The sequence below is a fragment of the Buceros rhinoceros genome, unplaced genomic scaffold (assembly GCF_000710305.1).
Source record: "Buceros rhinoceros silvestris isolate BGI_N320 unplaced genomic scaffold, ASM71030v1 scaffold5198, whole genome shotgun sequence".
Classification (NCBI taxonomy): Eukaryota; Metazoa; Chordata; class Aves; order Bucerotiformes; family Bucerotidae; genus Buceros; species Buceros rhinoceros.
Genome location: NW_010426341.1, coordinates 507 through 15464, shown reverse-complemented (window position 1 = coordinate 15464; position 14958 = coordinate 507). Strand labels below are relative to the sequence as shown.

The 14958-nt window shown below is 38.0% G+C and overlaps 1 protein-coding gene across 1 annotated transcript in view; it reads right to left on the bottom strand.

Moving 5' to 3' along the window:
- Window positions 1–2374: 2374 nt before the first annotated feature.
- LOC104498124 (cysteine-rich with EGF-like domain protein 2-A) overlaps window positions 2375–14958 on the bottom strand; it is a 12967-nt gene continuing 383 nt past the window's right edge. The window contains exons 2-11 of the mRNA XM_010141467.1: window positions 14770–14774; window positions 14190–14410; window positions 13190–13300; window positions 10717–10808; window positions 9530–9706; window positions 8173–8271; window positions 6312–6389; window positions 5371–5466; window positions 4387–4527; window positions 2375–2957 (exon numbers count right to left, since the gene is read on the bottom strand). Of these exons, the coding sequence (XP_010139769.1) occupies window positions 2899–2957; window positions 4387–4527; window positions 5371–5466; window positions 6312–6389; window positions 8173–8271; window positions 9530–9706; window positions 10717–10808; window positions 13190–13300; window positions 14190–14410; window positions 14770–14774 (1079 nt within the window). The 3' untranslated portion in view covers window positions 2375–2898. The remainder of the gene's footprint in view (window positions 2958–4386; window positions 4528–5370; window positions 5467–6311; window positions 6390–8172; window positions 8272–9529; window positions 9707–10716; window positions 10809–13189; window positions 13301–14189; window positions 14411–14769; window positions 14775–14958) is intronic.

Genomic DNA, 14958 nt, shown 5'->3' with positions numbered 1-14958 from the left:
GTTCCAGCCTCTAGAACAGAGCAGTAGCTACAGTCTGAAGTAGTAAAATGAGGATGCAAGAGGACTAACTCTAAATTTAGAAACTCAGCATTAAGAAGGCATGAGGCAGTAGCATAGCATTAAATAATTATCAAGCACGTAACTTGGTCAATATTCCTTCAGAGAAAGCTCTAAATATTTGAATTCTGGACACATTACTTATCAAGTTTACTTACAATACTTTAATGCAGAGCAATAGGTGCTAATAATTGGGGGGAAGAGAAGCGGGGAGGAAAAATATATTGGCGACTCCTAGTACTAATGTACTACATCCATATGTTTCCTAGGGAATGATGCTCTGATGGTTCTACTGTGGTAATGGAAGGTTGAAAACATTGTTCTCCAGAACTGAACAGTTTGCTTATATCAGACTTCTCTCATTATTTTTGCAGTTCAGCCTAGGAATTGTTTCTCTTCTCTATCATCACAGAAAAAACAAATTATTGAAGTCTGCTTTTCATTACTTTATCCCAGAGCTGAGCTTACCTAGGACCAGCTCAGTTAGAGCTTTCTGTCCAGAGCTTGGAGGGGAGGAAAAGGAAAGTAAATGCTTCCACAGTGTAGTTAAGAACCTTACCAGGTATATCCCAGAGTTGCAAATAACTTAGGGGAAGGGAACTTAGAGTAGCAAGCTCTTCTTCATATGAGGAAGCATTATTTCAGGCCTGACACATTAACAGAAGAGTTTGTACTGGGAAGACAATTTTGTTGAGTAAGAGTTGATGGCAGTTTCTAAACAGAACTGACATTTCATGTTACTATTAACAAGAACCATTTGGACCATCATATACAAGACCTTGGAGTTAAGTATCAACGACTGAGCAACAAAGACAAGCTACACTCGCTACAAGGGTCTTAGGGCCTAATACTGCTGTAACTGGCTACTAAAAAACCCTAAAGATTCTTGAGTTGTACTCCCTGTGCTCCCCAAACTGACGACTTTTTCCTCCTTTAATTTAGCACTTACTAAATACAAACCTCACCCTACATCTTGAAAGCTATGTGGCATATAAGCCCACCTGGGTGCTGCATCATTTGGTCTAAACTGTGCCTTTCCCAAGAGAGGCTGAACCAGATGATCCTTGAGGTCCCTTCCAATTTGGTATTCTACAATTCTACGATCCCTGGCAATTACAGCTGAGAAAGCACTGAAGTTTTCATCCTCAGACTGGCAAATTAAGAAACATCTAGAAATAACAGCTGAAGGAAAATAAAGAAAACTGTTACAGATACTTTAATACTGTCGGGTATTTAAACTACAGCACGCAAGATCAGTTTAGACAGCTTTAAACATAAGAATCCAACAGAATCTTTTTGTAGACTATTCACTTAAGTATCTATTGCGCGTACAAAACTGACAAGCACTGGTCACAAACAGAACTGTGACTTCGTCTGAACAAAGAAATCTTCAGAAGTATACTTCACTGCCCAATCAATAGGGTCAATCCTATTCATACTCCAATAACCAATAGGTTGATCCTATTCATACTCTTTTTATTTCCACTTACCTCAGGATACTGTTTGTAACTTCTACATAGGCAAACCAAAACTTTTTAGCTGTACTGTGTAATCCCTCTTTATGCTGTGTCCACCACCACAACGTATGCCAAACTTTACTCACTTCCATCAGAGATTTACTGCACCTGGATGGTCCTTGGCTTACGTACAGCTGTGACGGTCCTGCAGAATATACCAATTTTAGCCCTTATACTTGCCTTTAAGCTTAGGAAAGGAATGTAGGAAGCCTGTGTCTATGCTATATTTATTAGCTTTCCCTCTGAAACGGCACAAGAGACAACCAAATTGATTGTCGTGTGCTTGCTCTGAAAAAGGCAGCTATTACATGCAGCAGTCAACTGTAGTGGAAGCCGTGCCCTCAGTTCTAGAGAGCACTGATGTAACAATGGTGAGACGCTGAGGGCAGGTGTTAGCCAAACGCACTTTTCACCACTGTATAAACTAGTTTACATACTTAATGCAAGTATCTGGAAGAAAGACCTGCCTACATACTGTTGGAATGTTCTTTAAGTGTGACATAAATCTCCCTCTAGGGAAAGTGTGTGAGGGAAGTTTTTCCCCTTTGTTTTTTTTATTTGTTTGGTTTTGGGGATTTTTGTTTGTTTGGTTTTTTTACCCCATATACATTCCAGCACAACTGAGTGCTGGATTTCAGCACTGAACAGAAATGCAGTAATTACATGGTTCTGGTGGGTTTTTTTCCTCTTGTTGTTCTTTTGTTTGTTTTTTCGCTTTTTTTATTTTTCTTTTTTTCACTACCTATATGAAAAAGACATTGCAAAACAAAAAGGTTAACATCTAAAAAAATTAAGGCACATTCCAACAAAATAAACTTTTATTGAATGCAGTATTAGGCATTCTATTTTGTTTAAGGGAACAGCGCTTCCCCCCCAAAGAGATTCCCTTTGACAATTTCTGAAAGCAGTATTTCAGTTACAGAAATATTTCCCATGTCAAGAAACACCAAACTTCAGTCTAAATTTTTCTTGAATTATGAAGTGCAACCAAGTCCTTCCAAATGATGATAGTTTTCAGTAGGCACTAGAATGAGATACCTGCAAATTGTTTACAGTTTCTGGGTACAATGCTATGTTAATTCAAATTTCATACTAACTCATCTAGAGTGTTGTTCTTGAAGAATTATATAAAAAGTGGAATTTAATAATAAAAGAAATGCAGCTTAAAGAGCTGTTTATCACCATTTGGGGAAAAAAAAAAAAGAAAAAACCCTTTATGGCAACCTGCATATTTTATACCATTTCCACAGTATGTCAGCTACCAGAGGCTTAGTCCAATAATTTAAAACTTTAGGTAGGAATGTCTTTTGGTTCTGAATGCAGATCATAAGTCATCGTGTCCAGTAGGTGAAGGCTCAGTGGTTTCACTCTCTGCTTCCTCTCCTATGAAATTAATTATCATAGTTAGAATACAAATATATTGTTAATTACACCATATAATTTTTGACATTAGAAATTTTAAGAGAAACCCAATCAGAAAAGCTACATGCACCATCCTCCTTGTCTAAGCTTATATTTTTTTTCCACTAGATGCATACAAAACAATTAAAATAAACTGGTATGATATCATCAGTGGAAGAAAAAAAGCAGCTCAGCTATTTCTATTCTAAGCTTTTGTTTTCATCTGTTCACAGCAAACTTTATCCTTTCCACATGACCTGTCAGAAAAAATTTTAATATTTGAAATACAAGACAAAAAAGAGGCAAGTATTATTCAGAATGAATTTCTATAGAGCAAACTGCTCAGTTCAGATGTTAAAACAGCCTTCAAAAAAGCAGAGCAATTTTATTATATTGGTAAAAGCATTAACCTAAGAAAAAAGCTAAGCCAATTTGTCAACATGTCCTTTTGCTTTTATTCTCATAAAATGTCAGGTCACATTAAAAAAACATAGCAACTGATATCCTCAGTATCTACACAGAAAAAGTACATAACTGATTTCAAAGGACTAATAACAGTGGGTTCTGAGAGTATAAGGTCTGAACTGAATGGCCTCGAGTAGCAACGTTACATAGATCTTTGCAACTTATTAGTACAAGGTGAAGAAGCAGTCGAGGCTAAGAAGCAGAAAGAAAATAAAGGTATGAAACTGACTGTCTCTCACCTATTCTCCTACAGCCTTTATTGTAAAGTAATCCTGTTTTTCACTCTGGAATTGTGGGGGGAAAAAGCCTATACAGAGTAACAGAACACTAATGAATGTAATTCTGCCCATAATGTGTCATACATCCTAGAGCAAATTACACTTGAATTTCTTGACTGGAGGTATAGTTTAAGTCCTACTACTGAAAGATGTCTTCTCCGTATTCACCCTCATACCAGCTCTGGCACTTTTGTGATCACAAAATAAACAAGTCCAGCTTGCTCATGCACAAGGAGAATTCTGCTAAATTTTCTGAGATTTCATTGAGTTGAAGTCGCTTGTTATCAGATGAACCTTTAAGTCATTATAATTAATGATAAAGGGAAAAAAGTGGGGAGAACAAAGACCTCCTTTTTATGATAGCGGTAATTTTCTAGTTCACTTTACGTAATAAAGCCAGATACTTAAGTGACTTACAAACACAACTCTGAGTGAAGCAAAAAAATATCAAGAACTGCATGTTTAAGAAAATCACTGTCTCTGAGCAAGAACACATGCATGCCAGAATGTGGCCTGCATCACAAGCTACTTAACATAGATCACAGGGGCAGGAAGATGAGATATTATACAGAGGAGTTTACAAGCAACTAGACCCTTTGACAGAAACACACCTGCACGCTGTTAGTTTAGCATAGTTTAAGAAGATCTGCCATTGAAAAGTCACTTGCCTGGTTTTACAGTTTGAACACATGTTCCGTCCTTATCTTCAAACCCTTTTGAACACACACACTTGTAACTTCCTGAAGTATTAACACAGTCTTGATTCTCTTTCAGACAGACCTTTTCAGGCAAGCTACATTCATCTATATCTAAAGATAGGATAGGAAAAGAAAGAGTCCTCTGCTGTTATTTTGTTATAAAACTTAATTGTGCTCAGTCATACGAACAAAATTATATTCAAATATAAAAAACACTGAGGAGCAGAATGCTGCTGCAACATATTAAACTTCTGTTAAAATAATCTGTTGCGGTTCTTTACGACTTAGACTGTTTCAAATTTATTCAGACAGTACTGTTTTTTTAATGTTTTGCAGTTCCCTCTGTGGGGAAATGAATTTAGCAATGGCATTTATCTTAACCTACTGAAGATCTCCCATAGTAATTTTCTATTGACGCTAAAGTACAACTAAAGGGAAGGGAGCCTGCAAATATTACATCATCATAGTTAACAGCTGCTTAAGATAGTGTGTACCTTCTGTTCCCCAGAGAGAAACTCTAATTACATTCTTTTTACTATCATTTCACAAGTTATAATTCACTAGGAATTAATACAATTTGAACTCAGACATTACTGGATTATAAAAAAGACGGAGTCAACACTGCACTCCTGCCTTTCTGTTACAAAAGGAATGCAGATGCACACTTCTAATGGAGTGGCAGATAACTGACAAGAGACTCACGTATTTGTTTCCCGAACCCACTGTAAAATCCTTTTGTAGCAGCATTTCACCTTTAAGCCTTGCCATGCATATGAGCTCAGTAATATAAAGGAAGTCCTGAAGTCTTTGGTGCTAATAGCAGAATGACTGGGTTCCTTTTGATAAGCTTGGAAACTGAAGCAGACAAACGTGAACACACTTAACAGTTCCTCAGCATGGCTAACCAAGAGTGAGCTAACTCGTGTTCTACCATGTCCTGCTAAGTCCACCAACCTGTACATTTCTCATCTTCTTTCACGTATCCAGGTGCACAGGTTTTACACTTGTCAGAACCTTCACCTGTGCAACCTACGCAGCTGACATCACATGCTAAAATAAAATATTAATAAATAAAATATGTTAAGCATAAAAATTAATGTATCTGAGGTTTAAAGGAGAAGCCCTTCAAAGTCAGTCAAAATCATAGTATCATAGAAAGAAATCACAAGAAATCATAGACTCAGAATGGTTTGGGTTGGAAGGGACCTCTGAAGATCATCTAGTTCCAATCCCCCTGTCATGGGCAGGGACACCTTCCACTAGACCGGATTGCTCAGAGCCCCATCCAGCCTGGCCTGGAACACTTCCAGGGATGAGACACCCACAACTTCCCTGGGCAACCTGTTCCAGTGTCTCACTACCCTCACAGTGAAAAGCTTTATCCTAATATCTAGTCTGAATCTACACTCTTTCAGTTTGAAACCATTACCCCTCATCCTATCACTACACTCCCCAGTAAAGAGTCCCTCCCCATCTTTCCTGTAGGCCCCCTTTAAGTACTGGAAGGCTGCCATAAGGTCTCTCTGGAGCATTCTCTTCTCTAGGATAAACAACCCCAACTCTTCCAGCCTGTCCTCACATGAAAGGTGTTCCAGCCCCCTGATCTCTTTGTGGGTCTCCTCGGGACTTATTTGAGCAGCTTCATAGCTTTCTTGTGCTGGAGGCCCCAGAGCTGAACACAATACTCCAGGTAGGGTCTCACAAGAGCAGAACTGAAATAACCAGAAATCTCTTGCCTTCCTCATATGGTAGGTCTAAAGCATCACCCTCCCTATGCCCAGTTGGGACTGGCCCACACTGTATTAAATGCCTGGTATTACACCCTTTCTAGCATTATCTCTAGCATTAGATTAGGAATCTAGATGATAAAGTACTACAGCAGATTAAAAAGAAACCTTTGCATGAGAAAGATCCATCTGTGTTCAAACAATACTGGTGATCTTTGCAAGGAGAAGCAGCACACTCATCTAAATCTGAAAGATAAAAAGTGACAAGTTACCTAAACCAGTAGTCACGATTATTACATAGTCAGATTAATACCTGAATACAACGCTTTGAAAACTTCTATGAACTGCCCCACAAAAGCTATAAGCTGACAGCACTGAGAGTAATTGCTACAAGTTCAGAATCAGACATGCAACATGTTAGATGTAAAAAGTAACACGGTAACATATACTCTCATGTTCAGCTTAAACTTACATTAACAAATCAAAACTGATTCTCAGAAGATGTTCTGTGATGACAATAACAGACTTACCAGAAAATTCAAGAGCTCAGATTAAATAAAAATTCCACAGTACCTGCCATCCTTGTAATACTCAAGCTAGTGTTTTGCACGCATTTATGTTTTTTTGCAAAGAGCATAAGGAATAGACAGACAGACAACTTGTCCAGAACACTGTTGACTTCTCTACTCCTATGTTACTGAGCTATGGAACATTTTTAAGTATTTAAAAAATTGCAGAAATGCACACACAGACCACTTAGTTTTCTACAGAAAGCAAACTGGAGAAAGCTACGTTATGGTTAGAACCATTCAGACTGAAACTAGTTTAAATACTAGACTCAGCACTCCTACCTAACAAATCCTCAGACTACCTCATTTGCAACCAGCTATGAAAGCAATGTGTGAAGTGACACTAGTTCGAAGAACTTCACAAGGGAACATACTAGAACATACAGTTCTACCTAGTTAAAACATGGAAGTTAAAACATGCTCATCTTGTGATTTCAAGGAAAGCGCACAACAGCACTCACAACTAAAAAATTCAAACAAAGACAGCAAGGGGACTGAATTAGCCTTTCTATCCCATTCTTGTCGCCGCAGACATAATTTCTACCAATGACTCAATTTATACTTGATCAGTTGCAATGATTATTTGAAACAAAAACAGCTGTACAGAAGACAATACTGAAGCATGTTGAAAATGCTCTTGGAGCATTCACAGTTGCCTAAGCAGATACTGCAGCAGCTGTACTTCAAATCCTAGCACTTTTAGTAAGAGGCAGTGTTCACAATTTGCAAGATACTGTTTCCAGACATTATGTTACGGGTCTTTACCTGGTCAAACTCAACCAGTTAAACAAGATGTGTTACTCTCCCCCTAGTGCACTCCTGCATTGGGAGTACTTTTAGTACTTGAGTTTTTCCTTTAAGTTTCATATGTATCTCCTCATAAACCAAGAGAAATGCTAAGCTAGAAATAGGTAAGAGATTAATGTAAGCACTGAGCTTGATGTCTTCTGGTATTTCTCTCCAGTAAGAGGAAAACTTAGTAAGCCTGGCTTTTAGTGAAGTGTTTGAACTCTATTAGGGACACGCATTTACAAACAGTAACGTGAAGACAATTGTGCAATTGCTACAAAATACATAGATAAGCTGAGAGGAAACGTTCAGTAGTCGACAAAATAGTTAATATCAAGAGCAGGGCCCTGTTTAGCATTCAAATAAACACAAACCTCGTGTCTTACAGGGAATACCTCTTTCTGTATGTGTATCTGCTACCTGTATTCCACTAAACAGGCACACAATGAACTGTTTGGTAAAGACAACTATGATCACCAGGCAATCAGCGGGGAGGAAATACTCCTTTCCTCCAACGTGAACCAAGTTAGGAAGGGTGAGACTACAAACTATAGAAATCGAACCTGTCAGAACACTTCCATAAAACACAATAAAACTCTGTGTGACGTCACCTAATCTCACTAGCCTGTGTTGCTACAAAACCTGTTTCAAGTCCAGCAAGCATTACTCACCCACACAAGCTGCTTCTTCATTTTTAATCCAACCCTCTTTACAGTCTCGGCAGTCCTTGTTACTTGAACCAGTACAAGTTTTACAGGCAGCGTGGCAGGCTGAGGCGAGAGGAAAACTACAAACTGAGCTTTGTTGAGAGAGTCCACGACAAATTTGGGTGCACAAATTCTTAAAGAAAACCTCATTAAGAGTTCACTGGAAGCCATCATATTTTAGTACCTAGACCCTCCCAAGTCTTGACTTCATGTTGATATCATTTACAAAAATGCAACTCTATCCCGGAAAAAAAAAAGGCAAAACCCCCCAAACAGTCACCTGTACCATTTAAAACAGTGCCATGAAATTCTAGTGACTAGAAGCGGCAGGTCCAATTTCAAAGATATTTGGGAACAGGAGATCAAGAAAATAAACTGCTCAGATACTCAGGGTTGGCACAACAGTTTAAATACTAGAATTTTAAAATACTAGTATTTAAATACTAGTTTAAATACTAGACTCAGCACTCCTACCTAACAAATCCTCAGACTACCTCATTTGCAACCAGCTATGAAAGCAATGTGTGAAGTGATACTAGTTCGAAGAACTTCACAAGGGAACATACTAGAAACACAGTTGTATATACATACTATATATATCTACTACATACAGAACAAGCAATATATAACATATGCATGTTATGTATCAATATAAAATAAATTATACAGAAGAATTACTACACAGCCAGATAAAAAAACCAACACGGATTCTGTTGAAAAACCATCTTATTGGACCCCACGGTTAATATTTAGTTGCTGCAGAACCTCATTCAAGATGTAAAAAGAAGAAAATCTGACCAAGTGAAAAAAGTTTATTCCTACAACCTGACTTTGCTTACACACACTTAACCAGAATCTATGTAGTCTCCAGCACAGATCAGCTGCTTCCATGTGCATCTACTGCAGTTAAACTTACCTGAGACATGAGGAAAACCTAGCTTTCAAAGTAGTCTACTGTCGAGCACTTTCTGCTCAAGATTTTAATCAGTACCAGGATAGAGGGCGAAGAGGTGGGCAGGCAAAGCTTGACCTTCCCCCTCCTGCTTCCCTCATGACATAGATGAATTCTGTTTCTAAATTTATTACAGTGGAAAAAAATAATCATAATTAAAAAAAAAAAAAAAAAATCAAGGGCAGTCTGGAAGGTTGACCTAAAACACCTTAGAATTCCAAACTGACAAGTCATTTACAGTTAAAGCTGAATGACCGAACTGTAACTATTTTTGTTTTTACATTTATCAGCTTAAATTGTTTCTGGTTTTGTTTATAAAAACTGAAGAAGGAAGACAAAGACCTAAGCATTTGTCAAAGACTTTGTTACCTGTACAAACAGAATGTGTCTCATTTCTCAAGGTACTGAAGTAACCATCAGAACAGTCCAAACAAAAATCTCCTGTGTACTCCTTTTTACAGCTACATGTGCCATCTCCACCTCGGGTACCGTCACCATCGCAGCGGCCATTTCCATGGCAAGGTCTTTCCGATCCACCACGACAAGCTGAAAAGGATAGAAAATACTTTGAAATCAGATGTTAAAGGAAATTTAACTTCCTATTCTCAGCCACGAGCACCTGAAGTCCCTCCCTCTTTACAGACAGTAAAATTAAAAAAAAACAAAAAACCCCAGCAAATTAAAAAAAGTCACACTAAACCTGCTGTTAATTTCCAAATTTTTATCCCTTGAATGCAACCAAAAGGCTTGCAGGAAAGAAAGCTCAGTAATATATTCAAGTATAAGAAGAAATCAATCTCCAGGAAAATTCAGGTATAAATTTAGGTTTTGGGTGAACACTATGACTTTGAACATTACCTATTTTCCTAGCTTCCTGGCTAAAGATGGTAGCTTGCTTTATTCTGGATTTCTGAGAAAGCTCACATTGCAGTTGGAAAAACCTACTAGCAATCATTTAGATCAATACTGGGTACTGGCCCTTAATTTTTAACACGGTAAGAGGCCAAAGCTGATCTCTAACAAGGAGCAAGGTTTTAGGTATTTACGAATTACACAAACTTCAGGGGCCAAAATACCTCCTCTATTACTTTTACATCGAAGATCTCACCTGTATCCAATTGCCTTCCACCTACTTTTGTCCAGTTTCCCCCACTGCCTTTTTAACTGATCCTCAGTTGTGAATGTCTTCATTTAATCCCCAACAGCATTTTGGCCATTTTACTCTTGAAATTGGTCAAGGACTGCTGTCTACAGAGCTTGCTTCTGAAAGGCCACCTAAACAGTCTTGATGTCACAGAAGGCCTTTAAGCATGGGTCAGGTGTGGGTGTGAGCACCAGATCGGATGAAATCTGCACCCTTGATAGCTTGGTACATTACTTCATGCCTGGAAGACTTTTCTTCAGGCAGGATGCTGCACCAGGCACATACATACGACACAGTAGCTGGTGTCTCCTGCAAACTGTCGCACTTCGTGTATTCGTCCATATTACAGAAGACTGAAATGAAGAGGTAAAAAGAATATATCTGCTACTGTATTTTTCAAAAGAAAAATTACCAAGGCAATCTGGTCCATAAGTTCCGGCAGGGCAGCAAACTTCTATTGTTTCTATACAAAACCACTTAAACAAATCAGGATACTTCTTCTTTCTGTGGATGAAAGACATTCATTAATCAATAAAAAAGAATGAAGATTCTTTAAAAGCCAGCTTGCACAAATGAACCTGCACAATGCAATATTGCATGTGACAGGTTAGAAACTGTTTTTTTCTGTTCTGAAGACCACCTTATTTCAGAAACCAACTTCTAGAAATCCTCCAACTTCAGATTAATTTACCTTTCAAACTACAATACTATTACTACTCTACTACTATTACTCTACTTTAATATTATAATTATATTTATAAAAAATGTGAAGTAAAAGCAACCAATAAAATGAATTCATCTTGGTACATACACGCCCCACCTCCGTCCCCCTTTTATTTGTTTTAACACCTTATTTTTAGGGAAGATTTATAGTTTAAACGGTCTGATTTATGTCGTCCTCGTAAAGGTAACTGCTGTGTCTTTATCTCAGCTATGAGGAAGACAAGCCCCGACAATTACTGCCAACCTGACGATAGGGTGCCTGTTAAAATTTCTTCTCTCTTTTAGTATGAATCAAGTATTATTTTAGAAGGATTTCTTTTAGTATCAGGGAGTTAGTTATGTCCTACTCTAGCACTAGCATACACTCCCCATTAACTATGAAATCGCTAGATATTATTTTATGAGCAAGCAGGAGGACTATTACAGTTCTGACAATTCACAAATCTCAGTACCACACTGATGCTGAAGTCTCAAAAACTTTAGGAAATTAAAGATTTAGATATTCTGTAGCCTGACAGAAGTCTTCAGCAACACCCAAGGCATATACAGTTTCTCTTTCTAAACTATTAAGTCTGACCATATTGATTCCAAGGCTCAGGCCCTGAAAAATAATGTACTGAGTACCACATGTGATGTAACAGCTTGTGAAAAAAGATCTAAGGTATTCAGGGGCAAAGAAACCATCTTTGGAAATTACCACAGAAACCGAAAGACATTTGGTTATCACAGGTTAACAGACAGAAAGCAAAGTTAATCAATCACATACAAAAGGTTTATTAAATACAGACACTTTTAAAAAACTCATGTATTTTATGAATGGGTTTGTTTGGTTTAGGAAGTCTTCTTCATCAAATTCTCTAGTTTGAGATCTGTTTCTTTCAGTTCTGCAAATTTAAGACAAATTTAAGACTCTGGGTTGCATAGCTCACCTCTCTGGAAGGCATGTCCTATGAGGACCGGCTATGGACTTCGGGCTTGTCTAGTTTGGAGAGCATGAGTCTGAGGGGTGACCTCACTGCTTTCTACAGCTTCCTGAGGAGGGGACGTGGAGAGAGAGGTGCTGATCTCTTCTCCCTGGTGTAGAGTGACAGGACGCGAGCGAATGGTTCAAAACTGCATCAGGGGAGGTTTAGACTGGATGTTAAATAGCGTTTTTTTACCAAGAGGGTGGTCAGACACTGGAACAGGCTTCCCAGAGAGGTGGTCAATGCCCCAAGCCTGTCAGGGTTTAAGAGACATTTGGACAATGCCCTTAATAAAATGCTTTCACTTTTCAACAGCCCTGAATTGGTCAGACAGTGGACTAGATTATCACTGTAGGTCCCTTCCAACTGAAATAGTCTATTCTGTGCTCTGCTATTCCCTTCGATTGGCATGTTAATGTATACACTATCCTATATAGTTAGGTAAAAGCATAAAGCAATAAAACAGTCATTAAGAGCAAAAATCCTTGTCCCGTTATGAAACTTCATAATGGCAGTTGACCCGATTGAATTCTAGCTGACTAGGAGTGCTGACAGTCTGAAGTAGTAAAAAAATACTTAGAACAAACTAAGGAATTTTTAAAAAGATCTTAAGAGATTCAAATGTGACAACACCATCCTTGCACTAATTATATAATGGTATATGAAAAGCTTAGTTACAACAGAAATAACAGGCTAGCTTGGAACGCAGCTATAAAAGTCAGCTGCTACACTACCATCTGCAAGAGATCTACTTTGTAAATTTATTAGTAATAACTATTTTTTTGATTGCCAGGAGCACAAGATAGTATTTCAGGGGACAAAAAAAAAAGGCAAACAAACAAAACCCCCACAAGAACCAGAATCCCTTGCAGTTTTATGTCAAAAAAGAACAAAAAAATGCAATAAACCTCAAAGTTTTCCACTGTTAGTTTGCCTCACACCCCACTGGTAACTGAGTAGCCATGCTGTATGTTTCGGTACAGCACTTCTGGAATTGAAATTAAAAAAAGAACATGGTACAATGGCACATGCCATCACAAGTCAGCCTGAACACAGCTGTACCCAACAGCAACTCCTGAAGGATAACAAAGAATGACCCATTTCGCTATTGTTCAGGTGCAAGATTTAAGATTAGTAGTTCCTCCTCTTAGGTAACTTATCCATACAAAGATCTCCACAAAAGAAATTTATACTTACAGTTTGAACCACCATTTCTCTATAAGTTCTTCATGCTCTTCTACCATGTTGTTACACTCAAAGTTGCTACTGTCACATAGATTCTCTGTGATCTCTACAAGACGAATTTCACTACAAGGAGAGAAGGAAAATCAGAACTTTAAATTAAACATTTGATACCACTTAAGGAGTGACAGAGAAGCTTCACTTCAGCCTTGGATACTTCACCAGTTTATGAATTAGTTACAAACCAAAGTAAATATCGGAATAAAGAACTACTGAACATTACTTCAACCCAAAAAACTAGAAAGATGACCACAAGAATCCCTTTGGCTTGCATCTATTTATTACATCTGCAGATTAGGTATGATACATTTTTAACCTTACAGCAAATTTTGAGTGCAGTATTTTTCTCCCAACACAACAATAAATTTCATGTATTGTTAATATTTGATACAAGCCCACGAAGCTCACAGTAACTGAAGTTCAGAAGTCCCACCCTTACATCTCAATGCTCCAACTAAGATTAAAAAGTGCATTTGAAATTTGAAGGACAGATACCAGATCACTTTGTTCAGTAACCAAACACAAGAGTACAGTAATCTGCACCTCTGCTAATCTTCTGTTTGGCACTGAAATAGCGATGGCTTTAAGGAGGAGATGCTGCTCTAATTCTAAAACAAGTATTGTAGAGCTCCACACCTTTAATGACTATCAGTTAACTACTGACCATTATTTAACAGCATTATTTTAGGACTTTAATGGGTAAACAGAAAAAAAACCCTACTATGAGCAATGACAGTATTAATTTTTGTTATTTTCAGAAACAAGACAAAGGCATTAATAAGGGCTACAGTCTTTACTGTAATCTTTACAGTGTAAATTTTAATCAATAAGCATTTAAGGCTTGGACCCACGAAACTTTAACTGCAACATGAAATATCTAAGTTTCAGACAAACACCAGTACAGTGAAATTCAGTGGACATGAACTGTAGAAGGACAAGTACCGAGACAGCTTACCTGGACTCATACTTTGAAAGTGTCTTCTCTTCCCAAGCAGTGTTTCCACCACCAAAGTTCTTTTTAGCTGTATCTGCTAAACCCTTCAAGTTAAAAGTACCAAAAGAATGTAAGTTACATAGGTTTCCAATAAAAATTAAGGGCAATAGTAAATGCTTATATGAAAATTGTGAAAAGCGACACGTGGAAACTTCAGCAAAGCTCTGAGGCTGCTGATCAAACTGCTAAGTGAAAGAAATAGCTAGTGATAACATGAAGAGTGAGAAAGCGTAGGTTATAGCATACCACAACTCTGCGTTCATAGCACAAAAAAGACTTGCTTCAATCTTCTTTTACATCAGAAACCAAACACATGATACTTTATAACCTCCTCCTCTAAGTTTTCAGGAACTTTCTTAATCAGTCGAATAGGAATTCTGCTTCATTCAGTTTTGATAGTTAGTACTTTGTCCAATCTTCACCAGATTTTAACTTAAACACAGAACCGTACCACATCACAATCAGCACAACTTCCCTAAGTCACAGCCAATGCCTACCAAATCATATCTTGCTAAAAATCTCCACAGTTAAAGTGACCTACCAAGCCTACAAGAGTGAATATACGTACAAAGAGTATTAGGTATCTGTCAGAAGCCAAAGCAGCTCCATGCTGCCTGCGCTGAATTCACCGTGCCACAACGTGGGACAATGCTGTAAGCGGCAACAGACACAAGTCACGGAATTTCAGGGGATCACGTTTTCCATCAGCACTCCTCGGGGACCGCTACTG